At 57.6% G+C, this 17163-nt stretch overlaps 1 protein-coding gene across 2 annotated transcripts; it reads right to left on the bottom strand.

Annotated features, from left to right (window-relative positions):
• Positions 1-1959: 1959 nt before the first annotated feature.
• Positions 1960-17036, bottom strand: SLC9A5 (solute carrier family 9 member A5). 2 transcript variants are annotated; one of them, XM_065640712.1, is made up of 16 exons: positions 17004-17036; positions 10639-10941; positions 9824-9987; positions 9487-9565; positions 8820-8997; positions 8469-8689; positions 8082-8284; positions 7079-7168; positions 6878-6948; positions 6040-6169; positions 5776-5864; positions 5514-5640; positions 5214-5384; positions 4550-4619; positions 4213-4344; positions 1960-3924 (listed from the first exon to the last, which is right to left on the bottom strand). In XM_065640712.1, exons 1-16 carry the CDS (start codon positions 17032-17034, stop codon positions 3458-3460), a joined length of 2526 nt encoding a protein of 841 aa, XP_065496784.1. In that variant the 5' UTR covers positions 17035-17036; the 3' UTR covers positions 1960-3457. The 2 variants fall into 2 exon arrangements, with proteins under 2 accessions (XP_065496784.1, XP_065496783.1); XM_065640711.1 differs by lacking the exon at positions 17004-17036 and adding an exon at positions 16317-16499.
• Positions 17037-17163: the final 127 nt, after the last annotated feature.

Below are 17163 nucleotides of genomic sequence, written 5' to 3' on the forward strand. Positions count from 1 at the left end.
TTGCTGGCCATAAGGAGAAAATCATTCTGTGCAAGAGGGGTGCAGCCGTGGTGCAGCTCTAGGACAGGGAGATGGTGACACCTCCACTGTTGGGGACTTTTCAAACCCAACTAGACTGAGCTACCTGCTGTAGCTTTGGCACCAAGCCCTGCATGGAGCCAGGGTTGGACCGCAGACCTCCTGAGCCCCTTCCAGCCTAAAATTTACCTGATGCTCCAACAAGCATTGTGAAATGGCAAGGTGATGATTTTAAGATGATTCTGCTGCTTAGCTGACTTGCGAGATGGCCAACACCAATGCATCGCCCGCAGCTTGGCTGTTCCATCCAGGTGATGCCCCTTTTACCAGAGCTGCTTTACATCTCCTGCTGACTTCACAAGTTCTGGTACCACAGACAAACTGGAGGAGCTGAGCATTGGAGAAAGTAAATCACTGTGGAAAAAATGTGCAGATTTAATGGCAGGCTCTAAGGAGAAGCCGGCGTGCAAAATGACGGGTCTGCAATAGTCAGGCAGCTCCAGGATGGGGTTGCTTATAATAACAGTCAGAGGGCTGTATGTTCTGGGTTACAGCTCCTTTGGTTATACTTTACTCAGTCCTGGAGAAGAAGTTTGGGCACATATGTTCGTGGTTTGGCCCAGTTCCTGTGTTTTTCCACTGAAGCAGTGCAGTATTTTTAGGCTGAAAGAGAGTTCTGTGCTATGCTGGAAGGATCAGAGCAGTCCTGTGCAGGAAGGACACTACCTGCTATCTCTCCCTGTAAAAGGAAACACAGAAAGTGGAGTATGAGAATAAAAACTGATAAAACCCTGTGGGGAAGGATGTAGTAAGAGCCACCATCCCTGGTCACACTGTGGCTGGGGTCGAGGGTGAGAGGGGACTCCAAGCTGCTGTCTCGTGGCATGGAGAGCCTGCACACGCGTTGGCTGCTAGGCTCAGATATCTGTGTGAGACAGGAGCAACCAGCCCCACTATTTCCCGAAGCTGAGATGTCTACTTTTCCTCCTCTGAGGACCTGAATGCTGCAAACCCAGCGCTTCCAGGAAAACAACCTGGCCCACACAACCTGGTGCACTGCCAAGGTGATCGCGTTCTGCAGAAAACACTGGCACGGAGGTCCGGCACGCAGAGCATGGCTCGGCCAGCATCACTGTGCAGTGGGATGGGAGGCAGATGGGAAACGTCAGGAGGAGCAAGAGCTTCCAGAGGATCCAGTGCAAAGCTCTCGGGGCAAGGAGCCGTATAGGGAGCCTGCCAAAAAGGACCTGGGGTTGACGGTAGATGCCAAGTTGAATACAAGCCAAACATTTATCTTGTGAATTAAGTGAACCACATTTACTCTTATTTAGGAGAAGCGGAGCCAGCAGATTGAGGGAAGAGCAAAGCTAGCACATACCGATGCAGGGTTCCTGTGATCCAGAATAGCCTGAAACAGACCCATTTGAACCATAATTTGGGCAGAGGAAGCTTGGATCTGGGAAGATCTGGGCTCCCAGCACCCTGCCGCGGTGCAGGCAGCCACGACACCGGGCAGCAAGAGCCCAGTTGCCTGCTGGCTGCTCCCCGAGGCACAGCCTGCCGACGGCTGCAGGCAAGCTTCTCTTTAGAAAGAATGTCATATTTTCCGCAAACATTATTGAAACTAGGAAATCCAGCTAGGCACAGCGAGTCTGTAAGGGGGGCTGTGGCCTTGGGTGGAGAAGAGCAGAGAAGCACAGGGACGTGGTGCCTGCAAGGGAGAACCCAACCAGGAGCTGCAGGAATCAGGACATGCAGGAGTTCCCAGACAGCAGAGAGACCAGCCCGTGATGCCTGCTCCAAATCTGTTTATTGAACATTACAAAATACTCTGCATATATTTTCACATTAAAACAATATTCTTGCAAATAAGATATTAAGTCTTGAGTCGTTTGTTGTGCCCATGGCTACAGAAAACACTGACCCAGCTAGAGATTTAGTATGGCCCAATATCAGAAATCAAAACCAGAATAAGGCATACCAGAAACGCGAAACTATAGAAAAACCTTTTAAAAACCTCATGCTCATCTGGTGGGACAGGTACAGAGCAGAAAGGCCTTCACTGAGCCCTGCTGACTGTACCAGGGGTACTGCCAGCTTGCTTGCCCTATGTTGGGCTCCCTCACCCCATGCATCTCCATGTCCCCTTGACACCTGCCATCTCTGCATGCCCACATAGCTGGAACAGGCAGTTATTCACCTGCTTGGAGGCATTAACAGCCCAAATCCCCATTCTTCCCTAAAAGGTGCATCCCCAACCCTCCCGTGTTGCCAGTGCCCAGCTGCTGTGCTGAGCTTTCACATGCTGAGTAGTTCTTGGGGAGAAATTCTTGGCCCTTGGGCTCACACCAGGAATAATTCCCTTTGTGGGCCATTGCCACCAGGTCCCACCACCTTCTTAGGAGGGACCAGGGGTGGCTGGGAGGCAGGTGTTGGGGACAGACCTTTAAAGGTGCACTCAGCTCTCACCCATCACCCCTGTTCCTGGTGTACATTCATACCTGCTGCTGGCTCCACTCCTCGCACCATGACCAGCCCTCCCAGCTGATGGGCCCCAGGCAAATGGAGGGACTGGGATGTGGGCAGGATAAATGCCAAGGATGTTGTGCAGGGCAGCTGCCTCCTAGCAAAGCCAGAAAGCTGAACATCGCAACTATTGGGAACACATCCAGACAACAGGCGTGAGGCTGGCACAGCAGGTTGGCTGCTGGAGGAGTCCCTGTGCGTGCAGGTTCACTAGCCCGGCTCCTGGTGGAGCCAAACCCCAGGAGCGCTGCTCCCAGTCCTGAGAAGGTCATGGCCTTGCATCTGCGGTACCTCCATAACCCAGAGAACGCAGAGCTGCCGTGGTGAGGAGCCCATCTCTGCCCTCCTGGTTGAGCTCCATGCATGATGTGAGGAACCAGCACTGTAGCCACCTTGAAGTCAACAGCTCAGTCGCTGGATGTGGATGGGATCTTGTGCACTGGCCACTGCTCCCAGCTCTCTCCCCAGAGGTCTCCTACTCACAGCCAGGCTGGAGATCAGCTCATTCTCATACATCCATGAGCAGCCACGAGCAAGCACGCCCACACCTCAGGGCAGCATAGCCACGATGGGATCGAGTCCAGTCCCTGGGAAGAACATCTCTGGCCTCCCAGCTGCAGAGATGTGTAGGAACCAAAGAGGAAGAATGAGGTTTGGGGTCTGTGCCTCCCTAGGTGGGTGGGGGCTGGTACCTGCTGTTGCAGCAAAAAGCCCAATTATCAACCAGTTTTGCATCAGTAGGTGTATGGGCAAAGCCCACCTTGGAGTACAGCTCCTGGAGGAGTACTGGGTTCTCCTGCTGCTCCTGGAGGTTATGGAGACACACACAAGCTTTGCAGTGCAAGACAGCAGAGCAGTCAGTGAGTCACAGCCCGTCTGCAGCCTCCGGTCCCTTCCCCATCCACAGGCTGCCTCAGAGGTTGCTCGCCCTGTTGAACATCAGCCACCTGGGCTCCGTGGTGGGCACCATCCTGCCCTGCTCCTCCGTGGCCATCAAAGGCTGCAGCTCCTGCAGCTCAGCACCATCAGGGCTGCTGTCACTCTGCGACCGGCCGCTCTTAGAGATGTGGCTGGGGAACTGGAAGCAGGAGCTCTGCTCCGACATTGCTTGGTTCGCAGGCTGGGGTTGCTCTTCCAGCACAGGGCAGGCGAATCTCCTGTGCTGAGGTCCGCTCTCAATGCCTGGGGGGGAAGCGATGCTCTCCAGGGAGGAGATGCTTTGGTTCCATGCCTTCTGCATATCCACTGGCACAATTTTGGTGGTCTCCGAGGAGACGTAAACAGCCAGATCAGCCTGGTCTCCTTTCCACGGCAGCTCCTTCTCTGCCAAGGTGGGCGATGGCGGGATGATGCAAGGGCTGGGGCAGACATCCAGGCTGCCTGGGGATGCAGAAAGAGAGACAGTGAGAGGGATCTTGCCCAGCTCTTGCTCTGTCCCTGAGCCCTGCAAACACTACAAAACCAACCACCATAGGATGGCCAGCTGGCCCAGGGATGCAGAGCCACCAGGAAGCTCAGGGATGCTCTGCCATGCCTCCAGAGCCACACAGAAGAGTGATTCTCCCATTCATGCTCTGCTGACTATGGTATTGCCCAGACCAAGTCAACTTTGCTCTCCAGGTGGAGGAAGGAGGAGCTACCTGCTGACACAGGAGCACCAGGGCCTACCAGGAGTTGTCTTTCCCTGAAGAACCTCATCGGTGGCTCGAGCGATGAATACGATCCCTTCGTCATCCTCTCTCTCTGTCTCCGAGCTATCGCTCTCCTCCTCCTCTGAGCTGACCATCACCAGGACAGGAGCTGCAGTCAGATGGAGGGAGTTGGTTTGGAGGATGTGGCACATGGTGGAGGAAGGACTGCACCCACAGGAGAAGGACTTGCTGGTGCAACCCTGGGTGCTGTTGTGCCACCAAGCTGGCAGTGGGCAGGCACAGCAGGTTGCTCCATCCCAGCTCACCAGGTCCCCTTGCCAGGACCTGCAAACCTCACCTGCCATCAGTCTTACCCGCCTCCTGCCAGGGGACATTTCTGTGCGTCTTCCCATTGGGAGCATCGCTGGTCACAGAGATGTTCTTCTGTGAAGGAAGAGGGACTGGCTGGGACCTGCCCCATGCAAACCCATAATCCCACCCCAGGTGACCATTGCAAGCCAGGGTAACCCCAGGGGCACAGATTCCCACCCCAGCGAGATGGCAGCTGGCAGTCAGTGGTTCCTAGACCTTAGATGTTGGGTCTTCGTGGCCCTACAACAAACTGCTCAGCTGCAATGGCTTCAAAAGCCTCCAAATGAGAGAAGACACCTAAGACTCAATTTAAGATGCAGTGCCACACTTCTGAACCTGGATCTGCACCAACATTCAGGCTACTTCATGCTGAGCACTCTTGGAAAACAAACATGGAGCTCCTCCATGGCTTGGGACTGCTTTGGCCAGGGAAGAGCCACCCCACAGCAGTACTGACATGGTGGGGACACGTGGACATGTGACACCCATGTGCTCATGTGGAGTGTACGCAGCACTGAGATGAGATGAGTCGCTCTCCCCGCTGGCTTTGGAGCTGCCGATGCCCTGCAGCACCTCACCTCCACCCCAAAGGACCTCACTGTCTGCATCCTGGGAGAGGCCAAATCTCAGAGCTAGGAAGGGAGCAGGAGGTTGGGGAGCACTTGCCTTTTTCCTGCCCTTTTCTTTCAGCCTGGCCTTGCTCTTGGAGGAGCAGACATTGTGCTTTGTGGACTTGAAGGTCTCCAGCCGCCTCTTCATGTTCTGACGGAAGATTTCTTTATGTTGGCGCTCTTGTTTATCTGGAGAGATGAAGTGACGGCTGTAGCTGGCCTTGTACTGGCCGAGGGAGAGGCAAAGAGACACAGGGTGAGCAGCTAGCCCTACAGAGCATCCTCCATCCCTGCTCCTCTTACGAGTGCTGCTACCCTTGGGGTCAGCCGCACGCCACGGCCGGGGAGCGCTCACCCGCCGGCGGGGCTTGTAGAGGCTCCCTCGCAACACGTGGTGCATGGCAGCGTCCTCCTTGTCCCGGCGACTCCGCACCGTGTCGATCACCTGCAGGTCCAGGCAGGCGCCGCTCCCGCTCTCCCTCCTGCAGGGAGATGGAGATGCTGGGCTCCATGCCTGCATCCCACCAGCCCTGGTACAAGCCACCCCCCAGGGAAGAGGGCAGCTGTGGGGGTCCAGCGAGGTCTGCCCAGGGGCTCAGAGGGATGCTGCTACTCACAGGAGGTTTGTGACTGATGACTCTGACATGGATGTGCGGCTGGGCATGGAGGGCAGTGCCAGTTTGGCAGCTGAGAGCACATGGCCGCCCTGGGAGGTGGGAGGACAAAGCTGGCATTGGGGCAGCAAGGACCCAGCTGGGCTGGGGGGGCCCCACTGCCTGGCCAGAGGGTACATGTGTGGTCATACAGGGGGGCATGGCCACCCCACGTCAGCCAGCTCGTCGGGACCATCCTGCAACCCAGCTCCCACCACATGTCCCAACCTGGTCAACGAAGCTGATAGCATCACGGATGTTCAGCTTGTAGTAAACATCCCAGATCTCGTCCCGCAGCCTGTAGGCAGATTTCCGCATCAGGAGCTGGCTCAGGTACTTCTTGTCGAACTGCTCCCACCTGCCATGATGTGAGGACACAGGCAGTTTAATTCCCATGGGGTATCAGAGCCAGGGACCCCCTGCCCATGCAAGGTTGAGTGTCCAAGCATGGCGAAAGCAGGCTGGGCATGCAGGACCTGGCTGTGCCTGGGGACATGCTGCCAGGGACAGCCGGCGGGGAGGGGACACGCGGACCCTTTGTTCCCACCCAAGGGGAAGCCAGAGACCAGCGGGTCTGTGGGAGGCAATGGAAGCGGGATGGGGACAGCTGCCCCGCTGGAATGTTTCCCCTTCAGGAAACAGGCTTTTCCCATCCTTTTCCTGTCACTGTCCTGCAGATAAACACTGCCCAGGCTTTTACAGGGCTGTTCCTTCCTCAGTGCCCAGCGCAGCTCCATCCATGGGGAGGCACGGGGCCATGGCCGTCACCACCACCACGGACACCCCGCGGCCCCCCAGCAGCTCTGGCATGGACAAGCAATGCCAGTTCTCGCAGCATCCTCAACCACACCTGCCCGACCTCTCTCTGGGATGCTTTCGGGACCTCAGTCTGCTGCACGACAGCAGCCAGAAGGTCCCCTTCCAGATAACTGATGGACAGACATAAAGCCTTCCTGGTCCTGCTGCTCTGCCTAGAGCAGGGATGTCCTCCAGCAGGGACCCTGCGATGTCCCCATGGCTGGCACGTGTTCCCCACCCACCTGATGGCTGGCAGTAAGACACTCACTTGTCCCGCCAGTAATGGTAGCCGTGGTGTCCCACAATGTCCTCCACTGCTGCCAGGATGTGGTCAAAGGCCTTGAGTGAGGAGAGGAGGGTGAGAGCGGTGGCAAGGCCGCGGGCGCCCCAGGGGTGCTGAGGCCGTGCATCGCCCTCGCCCAGCCCTGGCGGTGCGGGGAGCTGGGACATCCCCGGTGCCAGCACCTACGTGCTCGTGCAGCTCCTCGTTCAGCGTGGGCTTGTGGTGGTCACTGCGCTTCACCTTCAGCCACGTCACCAGGGGTTTGATGGTGAGGCCCTGGAATGGCAGGAGAAGGCAAAGGGAAAGACTGGGAGGGCGAGAGGGTACATGGCTGGGGTACAGGGAGCAGAAGCAGCACGAAGTGACCAGAGACAGCAGCTGTGCCAGCCACGTGTGACCCTACCAGCCCAACCCCCTGTGCCTGGGACCTGGGCGACGATCCTGTGTCCCATCAGGCAGAGACCATGTTGTACTCCCTCAGTCCCCCTTCCCCTAGGCTTGTGTCCATCTGCCATGCACTCCCCTTCCCGGGCAGGAGCCCCAGAGCCAGGGGCCATCATCACTCTCTACAACTATCTGAAAGGAGGTTGCAGCATGGAGAGTGTTGGCCTGTTCTCCCAAGTAACATGTGACAGGACAAAACAAAATGGCACCAAGCTGTGCCAGGGCAGGTTTAAATTGGATATTGGGAAAAATTTCTTCACTGAAAGGGTTGTCAGGCATTGGAACAGGCTGCCCAGGGCAGTGGTGGAAGCACAATGCCTGGAGGGGTTTAAAAGACACAGAGATGAGGTTCTTAGGGACATGGTTTAGTGCCAGTATTGGGTTAACAGTTGAACTCAATGATCTTGAGCGTCTCTTCAAACCAAAATGATTCTATGATTCTATCAGAAGCTTTGTAAAGAGAACAGCCTGGCCAGGCACACACCGGTGCTGCTCTTGGAGCCAGTGCCAGAACAAGAGGCCAATGGGGAAACAACATGGGCCACAGCCCCACCATCGTGACAGTCACCACAGCGGCCCTACACACCAGCTTGGTGATGGATAGGGTGCCAGGAGGCACTGAGGACCAAAGGTCATTTGAAAAGAGGTTACTTGCCCCAAGCACATCCCCAAGCACCCATCTGGCCCCCATGCCAGCTCTGGGGAAGAGGGCAGCACTGGAGGAGGGCACAGTGCCCATCCTCACCTGCACAATGACAGTGAAGAACACCACCACGATGGTCGTTGCCACAAAGTAGTCCTTGGCTTTCACCTTCGCCCTGTCCAGCAGGATGACCAGAGCGAAGGCCACGGCCCCACGGAGGCCACCATATGACATGACCACCTGGTCGATCCTGTCCAGAGGGATGAGGCGGAAGCGGTTGAGCACACAGGTCTGGAGGACAACACCTAGGGAAGAAGGAGAAGGAGAGCCTGGGATGCCGTCAGAGCCCTGCCTGCTCCTGGAGATGGGGCAAAACCCCAGCTGGGAGCTATGGCTGGCCTCACGCCTCAGCCTTTCTTGGGGGATACCACTTTTTGGCATGAAAGGGGCTGCGTGCTACTGGCCAGAAGCACAGCAGGGCAGACTGACCCACAGCTCTGAAGAGCAGGATAAAGAACAGGGTGCCCAGCACCAGTGCTGTGTCCCAAGCCCACTTGGAGGTGTCCACAGCTGAGATGCCCAGAAACATGAAGATGATGGTCTCTGAGCTGCTGGCCAGTGTCTTCATGGTGTACTTGACCGTCGTGCGGGATTTCTGGGAGATGTTGGCTTCCACGTACTTCTTGCAGCAGATCCCACAGAAGGTGACTCTGCAGAGGGGCAGAAGAAGCTGGCATGACCCTATAGTGGGAGGAGGAGTGGGTCTGCTCACTGCCTCTTGCTACTCAGCACTGCAGCCCTAATTTCCAGGACCCTGCTGGGGGACACCCCGTTACTCACGCCAGGATGGAGGAGAGTGAGACCATCTCAGCAGCAAGGTACGCAACGTAGGCCAGGAGGAAGACGAAGAGCGGCTCGATGATGCGCACACGCTTGGTGAACCGTGTGATCAGGGCCAGGAGGAAGGCAAAGAACAGCCCCACAGCTGTGCCCCCCAGGCTCACCAAAAAGAAGGAGGCTGGTGGTGGGAGAAGACTCATAGAATCATAGAATCACAGAATAGTTTGGGTTAGAAGGGACCTTCAAAGCTCATCTAGTCCAGCCCCCCTGGCATGAGCAGGGACATCTTCACCCAGATCAGGTTGCTCAGAGCCCCGTCCAGCCTGGCCTGGGATGTCTTCAGGGATGGGGCATCCACCACCTCTCTGGGCAAATTGCTCCTGTGTTTCACCACCCTCATTGTAAAAAATTTCTTCCTCACGTCCAGCCTCATTTGCACCATAAACAAGCGAGCCCAGCTCCTGTGCCCCATGGCCATACCACACTGGGTTGGCCAAGCCTTGTGCTCCCACCCAGGTCCCCACCAAAGCATCCCATGATGACGGCTGGCTTGTGACGACTGGGATGGAGATGAAAGAGCTGTGGTGCTCAGTGCCCACCCCACAGAACCCGTGCTTGCCTCCCACACTTTTCCAGAGGAAGAGGAGCTGGTGGGGCACATACTCACCTACCCCCTTCATGTAGTCCGTGGCGTGGATGTGTGCTGGGCCCAGCTCCACAAAAGAGTTGAAGACCTTGTACAGCACCTGCAGGCAAGGCAGATACCTTGGGGAAGGCAGGGTATTGCCCTGCCTTGAGAGGGACAGCACCTGCGGGCAGGATAGACCCTGCAGAAGAGGCATCACCTGCCCCAAATCTGCAAGGTGACACAGCTTATCTTGGCAGGCAAAGTCCCCCAGGAGAAAGAAAAGACCAAGAGAGCATGGCATGGGTCTGTCCCCAGCTTGGGGATGTCACCTGCCCAAGTCATGCTTCACATTAGGGTCTCCCAAACTCCAACTCACCACAGTGACAGCATCATTCAGGAGAGACTCGCCAAACACGATGATGAAGAGGGTTTCATTTACATGGACCTCTTCAAAAACGGCCAGCACTGCCACAGGGTCCACAGCTGAGATGAGGCTGCCGAAGAGCAGGAAATCCATCAGCCCAGCTTCGATGCCTGGATCTGCTAGGACAGAAGGACCATGCTCAGGCAGACCACCTGCCCCAGAGCCCCAGTCACCAGGCCAAAACAAGCCTGTCCCTCATCTGCTCCCAGTGACTTGGCTGCAGCATCCCAACTTGGAGTGCAGCGGGCTGAGCCCAGGAGTGCTCCCAGACCTCCCAGGTCCCCCAGGTAACACAGGGCTCAGCATATCCTTGCTGCAACGTGAGGGGAGCAGGGCTTGGATGTCCCCCTTTGGCATCCAGGTGTATCGCTGCCCTTCTGGCAGGCGTGCACTGAAGGAGGCTCAGCAGCTCCACCTCAAGTCCAGGTATCAAGCAGTTCCTCAAGGCTCAGGAGAGCTCAAAACACAGCCCAGGCCAGCCAGGGCCAGTGGCTCCAGCCAAGGACAGGGAACACGGCAGTGAGCGAGCAAAGCTAGCCAAGGTCAGCCACAAAAATAGCAAAGACATGAGTCAGCCCAGTGCCAAGCAGGGTCCATTTATCCCGCACGCTTGATGGTCCTGCCAGGACACCAGGACCCCTCTCCTGCTATAATTCCTGGGAATCCACAGCAGGGTCAGGCAGCAGGCTCTGAAGTTGGGGGTGCTTTGCACCTCCAACCCATCTTTTTGGGGATGTGGCCCGAGATGGGCAGCCCTGTGCACTCACCCATGAGCCCGGCTTGGTGCAGCCCCCAGAGCGCAGCACCGGTGGTGAAGGAGTTCCAGAGCGTGCCCACCACCGCGTAGGTGAGGATGGCACCGATGTTGTCAAAGAACAGCCGGCTGGGCATGAAGTAGCCTGAGTCTAGGACGATGGGAGGCAGAAGGAAGAGGAAGAACATGTTGGGCTCCAGCTGGTACTCGGCTTTCTTCGCCACGGCCAACACGATGCCCCCCAGGCCCAGCCCCAGCAGGATGAGGAGGCAGCTCTCCGGGACAATGGATGTCACCTTCCTTGACAGGTGGAAAACTAGAAGGAAAAGAAGAAAGCAAGCTTCAGCCAAATGATCATATGGACAGAGCATCTCAGATCCAGAGGCTCCATGGAAAGGTTGGCTGATGCATGATGGACCCTGGGATGGACATGGGAGAACCTAAGGCTGCTTCGTGGCCATGTATGCCCAGAAGACCAGCTAGCTCCCAGGTCAGGATTTCAGGTCCCCAACTTTTTGGGATCTCCCTCTCCTCCCCAGCCACTGTCTAACAAGCAAAGCAGCAGTGCATTTTGGTTTTTATGGCCTCTGGTATCTGTGCTTAAAAGAAAAAAGGCAGCCAGCGAGTATATTCACAGTGTCACAAGCAATGCCAGATGCTATTCAAGCGAAGGCATCCTGGTTCACCGGGACACGTTACCCCACTCAGAGATGAGGATGCTCAGCTCTGGCAATGAGGTGACCTTGTTCGCAGCCGTCTGAGCAAGCAGACGGAGCAGCATGCTGTGGGAACGGCAGGATGTGCGGTTCCAGCTAAATAGCTTTGGACAGGTTATATAGAAGTATGTTTTTTATGAGTGTGAGTGATAGCCTAGGCCAGTGAGAATGATATCTCGGGTTGGAAAACTGCCCCCATATGTATGATGTGTGAATGTTGGGCCTGGGCGTGTGAATGAGTGGGTCGGAACGCTGCCCACAAGATATGCATGGGAATGTGACTGAAAACAGTCACAACATGAGTGTGGTGTGTTTGGGATAACATTTTTTTAAAAAACACCCTGTCTAACCTCTTGGTCCGGCCCCGTACCTGTAAACTTATAAACTGAGAACTGTTAATAAAAATCGGCTCAGCCTGGCCCAGCTCTGCCTAGCTCTGCTCTCGCTGCTAACAAGAACTCTGTGTGCGTGCATCTCTGTCTGCGTCTGTATGCGTCGCTCATCGCACGCAGCGTGCAAACCACTGCAGCACACGCCAGTCAGCCGGTCTGTGCCAGAGCACAACATTCCTCAGCACCAGCTAACCCACCTGCATGCAAAAACCAGGTGCACGGGAGCTGCAGATTTAGAGATGCTTTGAATAATCCGTTTGTTCCATGCAAGGTTTGGACCAAATATTAAACTGCTGTGGAACATGATATATTTTTTTAAAGCAAGCAGTGTATGCCCTGGTATTCATCCATCAGCAATGTGGCAGGGAGCCTGCAGCTCAGGCACAAGCCATCGGGATGTCACACCAGCCAGCATAGGGGACTTGCTCCTCCAGACAGCCTTGTCCCCAAGGCCAGGGTATCTTGTATAATCTCAAATCATTCCAGCTTCCAGGTGGGCAACCCCGCCCATCCCTGTGGATTTCTCATCCCTAGCGTAGGGTGCTGTGTGTTTGCTGCTCCCCAAAGGGCAGTGCTTGGGGAAAGGCTGTTGAGGGTCACAGCAGTTTTGCCCCCTCATCGTTGAGTTCTGCCACTGCTTCTGACATCCAGCCCAGCTCTGTAGCATGACTTGGCCACCAGACAAAGAAACCTCCTCCTGGGGAGTGGGTTCCTCCAGGCACTTCCAGAGCAGGTACAAGGGACATCAGGGCAGCCTCTGAGCCATTGCTTGGCTGCAAGCCCAGCCCTGCTGCCAACCCAAAACCCAGTCCCTAAAGCCCTTTAGCTGGATTAAAGGTGCCCATTGCTTGTGCCAAGTCACTCCATCAGAAAGAAAGCCGTGCTGTGGTCACACATCAGCCCAAGGTCACTTGGCTTCTTCCCTCCTTAGGAACCCCCATGGACAGACCATAAGGTCTGCTAGCCCAGAGTCCTGTCTCCAGTGGCATAGACCTGGACAGGAGCCCAGGAACAGGTTTCAGTAGGTTTCCATGTCTTTATGCCCTTGTCATTCTCCTCTGAACCTGTCCCAGTCCTGCTCTGTCCTTTCTGGGATAGGTACCAGAGTCCCTGAGATGCAGATACCCTGGGACTGAGGTCATGGCGCCCCAATATTTTTCCTTTCTCCTTTCCTGACACCTCTTAGTTGATGTACTTTCCTTCACTGCAGCTGGGTGCTGAAATAGAGGAGATAATTCAATGTCAAAGATCTGATTCCTAACCAGAGATGTCTTTGAGCCTGCCACTGAACATGCAGGCTAAGGACTGCTTTTCCTCTCGTTGAGACCTCCACAGCCACCTGTGCTACTCCTTGGTGTGGTAAGCCCTGTCCATGTCATCCTGGCAAGCCCCAGCACCGCTCCCCTGCCATAACACACCGGGAACACCGCCGCAGCTGGCACAGGCGGTGCGATCTGCAGCTCCATCACCAACCTCCTCAAGGGGAAAGAGCCGCAGAGCACCCGAGGCCAAGGCTCTGCCATCGCTCTGAGGCCAAGCGCCCAGGCCACAGAGCCTGGAGCATCCCCCTCATGCCCAGCTGCCTTGAGCATCCCCCTCATCCCCAGCTGCCTCCACTCACTGCCAGCGCTGCCATTCAGCCGCGGAGGCAGCGGTGACATGGACACTACAGCCCTTCAAGCAAACCCACAGCCCAGAGAAGGGCTGGCTGAGCTCCAGTCCGGACGAATTCCTGCTAAATGACTGCACACGCCATGGCAGAGCCCTGTTCACCCCACGCGAGCCCAGGGAAAGCAGCACCGGTGGGTGAATGGCACTCGCTCAGTGCCTGAAGCACGCTGCGAAACCGCTTTCCGCCCACGGGAAGAAAGCTCTGAAGTTTTCAAGTAGGGAACGAGGCGTCCAACCCCTTTTCTGCACACTTGGGAGCATTGCCAGGATCCCAGCTCCCCACTCTGTCAACCCATCTGCACTCCCCATGCAGCAGAGATCTGTCCTGGCTTGGCTGGAGAGACCCAGGAGAGCCCACAGAGATGCTATGGGGACATGGAGACATGGCTCCTGCCTCCATCGTTATGTCCCTTGAGCCAAAAACTTGGGCAAAGGAGGGAGCAGCATCAATGGGAAAGACCCTGATTGTCCAAAAATCCCCTGGCTGCGGGAGGATGCTGCCACCCTCCTGAGCAAATGACAGCACATGAGCTCCTCTGCGCCACAGGGAGCAGCCAGCGGGGACGGGCAGAATGAGCTCTAATTTTACACGCACTAATCAAGGATTTCAGCATTAAAGGTTCCCACAGCAACAGTAACTTAGCCACATGTGAATTAACTTCAGAGCCACAATCCAAGCTCAAGCATCCATAATGCAGGATTTGCCATTGGGAAGACTCAAAGCCAAAAATTGCTCCACTTCTCCAGTGCTTGGGAAATGGTGAAAGACCTGAACCAAGACACAAGCAGCTGGAGACAGAGGTGATGGTGCCACAAGCAATAGGGTCAAGGGAGCATGTGCTGCAAGGAGAGAGGCTTGCAACCCACGGTGATACTGCTGGGTGGAAAAACATCTGTCTGCCAGCAAACCTCTGCCCACGGGACAGCTGTGGGTGAGGAGCAGGTTTGGGTCCTTCATTTCCTTCTTCCCCACGTCCCGTTCAAGCAGATCTGTGCTCCGACCAAGTACGGAAAAGGCACCAAAGCCCGGGTGATGCCTCACTGCACAGGAGAGCAACACCCAAGGCCAGTTTTTCCCCTCCCCAGGCGTTTGCTGGCTGAGGACACCCCGGCATCATGACCGCCTCCGAGAACAGAGCCCGCAGTGTCATTTCCCCATCGCCCAGGCGCGGGGCCGCTTCCTCCCCTGCAGTCACAGGGCTGCGAGCTGGCAGCCCAGCGTCGCAACCACAACAGCTCCTCTGCGCCAGCCTACGCCTGATGTCCACGGCCAGCACAGCCCCCTCCGCTCCCTGACATCCTCTGCCCCCAGCTCCAGCTCCTCCGTGGGCTCCCCTGTGCCCTGGGGACCACGTGTCCCACCTCTGGGGACCCCACTGCTGGGGTGCTGTCCACAGACCTGCTTCCAGGTCTGGGTGTTGCTTGTGGCTCCAGGCTCTGAGTATCCATCAGACTTATCAGATGTGCTGAGCCAGGCAGCTCAGAGCTACCAGTCATCAAGGCTGTGCCTCTCAGATGGAGAGGGAGAGTGGCCATCAACTCACCTCAGGCCTGGAAGAGCGTGGTGGGGCTGGGGGCTTGCGAATGACCCCAGCTCAGGCCCCCATGCACCTGCTGGGACTGCTGGGGCAAAGACAAGGGGACAGGGGGAGCACGTCAAGGAAAAAACACCCGGGGAGCAGCTCTGGAGGGATGTTTGAGAGAAGAAAATAAGAGCCAGGGAAATAAATCGTCTCTCTGATCTTCTGCAGGTAGGAGGGACGTGCTCAGCCGCTGGAGGTGGCACAGCTGCAGACAGAGGGTTGTATTTTTAGGCTCATGACACCCTTTAGTTAATTCCTTGCAATGCTTTAGGTCTCCCTTGCAGAAGACAAAGAAGGAGAGGAGCGCAAGGTCCACAGCAGTGGTTTTGATGATGCTTGGGAGAGGCAGAGGCCAGCTGGCAGTCACAGCTGTAGTTGTCCCCCGTGTCCCTAGGGCTGCTGCTGGCCCTGGCTGCTCAGAGACTCCCCAGCCTAACCCTGAACCTGCATTTCTTGAGCTGGCTCCAAGCTAAGAGGGAGCCCGCACCCCTCTCAGGGGGGCTGTACCCCCATCAGGGCCCCCAGGGAGGAAACCTGCCTCAAGGTCACAGCCTTGTCCCCTGCACCCAGCACAGCAGGCAGAGGCACTGTGGGGGACCAGCCCTCTGGGGACACTGCTTGGCACCTACATGCAGCACCCCAGGTACCAGTGGGGGCCACAGCCCTGCAGCAGCTCACCCGCATCCTCCTTGCACCTTCCCACGCAGCCTCTTGCGGCAGAGCCTCCCCCCAGCTGCGTGGTCCTGTGCTGGGGAGCATGAGGATCTGGAATGACCCACCGGAGGGGACCACAGGGAGGGACCTGTCCCCACACTGCTGGGGACACATGTTGCCCAACACTGGCATCACCAAGCCCTTCCCAGGGCTGAGGGGGCCAAATGGCTTCCAGGCCTGCTGATGGCATGTGCTGTGCCAGCCGCTGGGGCATGAGACATCCTGTTGGGCATCTCTGCTCAGCTCCTCCTCTCCTGAACCCTCCCTCTTCTGCACCCACTGGTCCGTCTCTTGCAGGGAAAACGGGCTCTGGGCTCCCACATTGTCCCTCGGGCTGTACCTTCACCTCGTCACCACTCATCATCCCACGGAAGGGGATGCAGGATGTGGCGTGGGGTGGTGCCAGGCCACCGCAGCCCAGCTGACAACGGTGACCAGCCAGGCTCTGGCCATTTGACCCCCTGACCCATGGCGTGGCAGTCAGTGGCACCCCTCGCCCCAGACACCCCCGTGCCCACCGGGGATGCCGCATCCCACCCTGCCTGCCCCGGGAGTGCGCGCAGCTGCTCCCGGAGCCCCGGAGGACCGGAGGCGGGGAGAGGGGGGTACACTCACCTATCTTGGCCAGGCTGGCCACCAGGATCCAGGCGGCCACCAGGCAGGGCGCCTGCACCTCCCGCCACTGCCACCGCAGCAGCTCGGCCCCGGCCGGGGCGGCGGGGCCGGGGGAGGCGGCCGGGGGCTGCATGGCCGGGGGCTGCATGGCCCCGCACCGCTCCCCGCCGCTCCGCCGCGCTCCCAACCCCGCCGGCGTCACGCGCACGTGGGGCCGCGCCGGGGCCGCCCCCCCCGCCCCACGCCACGGGCTCCGCCCGCCGCTCCCCGCCCCGGCTCCTCCCCCCCGGTACTGCCCCACGGCCCCTGCACCTGCCCCGGGGCGCGGCACCGCCCTGCTCCCCCCATGCATCCCCCCCACCCCAGCTCACCTGAACCCTCCCGGTGCCCCCTGCCCCAGTCTCCCCTGCACCACCCTGGTGCCCCCTGCCCGCCCCTGGTGTCCCTGATCTCTCTGAGTTCCTCACCCTGGCTCAGTCCACCTGCACCCACCAGATTCCCAATTTCCACACCCCACCTAATCCCCGCTCCCCCCAGCCCAGCCCCTCCTGCTGCCAGCTGAGAGCACTGATCTGTCCCCAGCCTCCCCTCTGCCCCATGGCTCCTGCATCCCCCTCACACCTCCAGTCACTCCCAGACATCCCCAATACCCCTAAAAGCTCCCACTTGCTCACAGCCCCCACTGACCCTGCTGTGGGAGGCGTCCCATCTCCCACATCCCATCCCTGTGGCCTCCAGATCCAGGGTCCCCCATCCTGGGTGGGCAGCGAAGGATGCCCTGGCACCCCAGGCAGTGAGGGTGCCACCTGCCAGGGGGCAGGAAGGGATTCTGGCAGAGTTCTTCATG

The sequence above is a fragment of the Caloenas nicobarica genome, chromosome 9, assembly GCF_036013445.1.
Source record: "Caloenas nicobarica isolate bCalNic1 chromosome 9, bCalNic1.hap1, whole genome shotgun sequence".
Taxonomy (NCBI): Eukaryota; Metazoa; Chordata; class Aves; order Columbiformes; family Columbidae; genus Caloenas; species Caloenas nicobarica.

Excerpts from the sequence above, each read along its gene's own strand:
- SLC9A5 (XM_065640711.1), bottom strand. The coding sequence starts at position 16,464 with ATGCAGCCCCCGGCCATGCAGCCCCCGGCCGCCTCCCCCGGCCCCGCC. Across the intron at positions 6,949-7,078 it reads ACGAGGAGCTGCACGAGCAC|GCCTTTGACCACATCCTGGC; the intron begins GTAGGTGCTGGC and ends TCCTCACTCAAG. Across the intron at positions 3,925-4,212 it reads TCAGGGAAAGACAACTCCTG|GCAGCCTGGATGTCTGCCCC; the intron begins GTAGGCCCTGGT and ends CTGCATCCCCAG.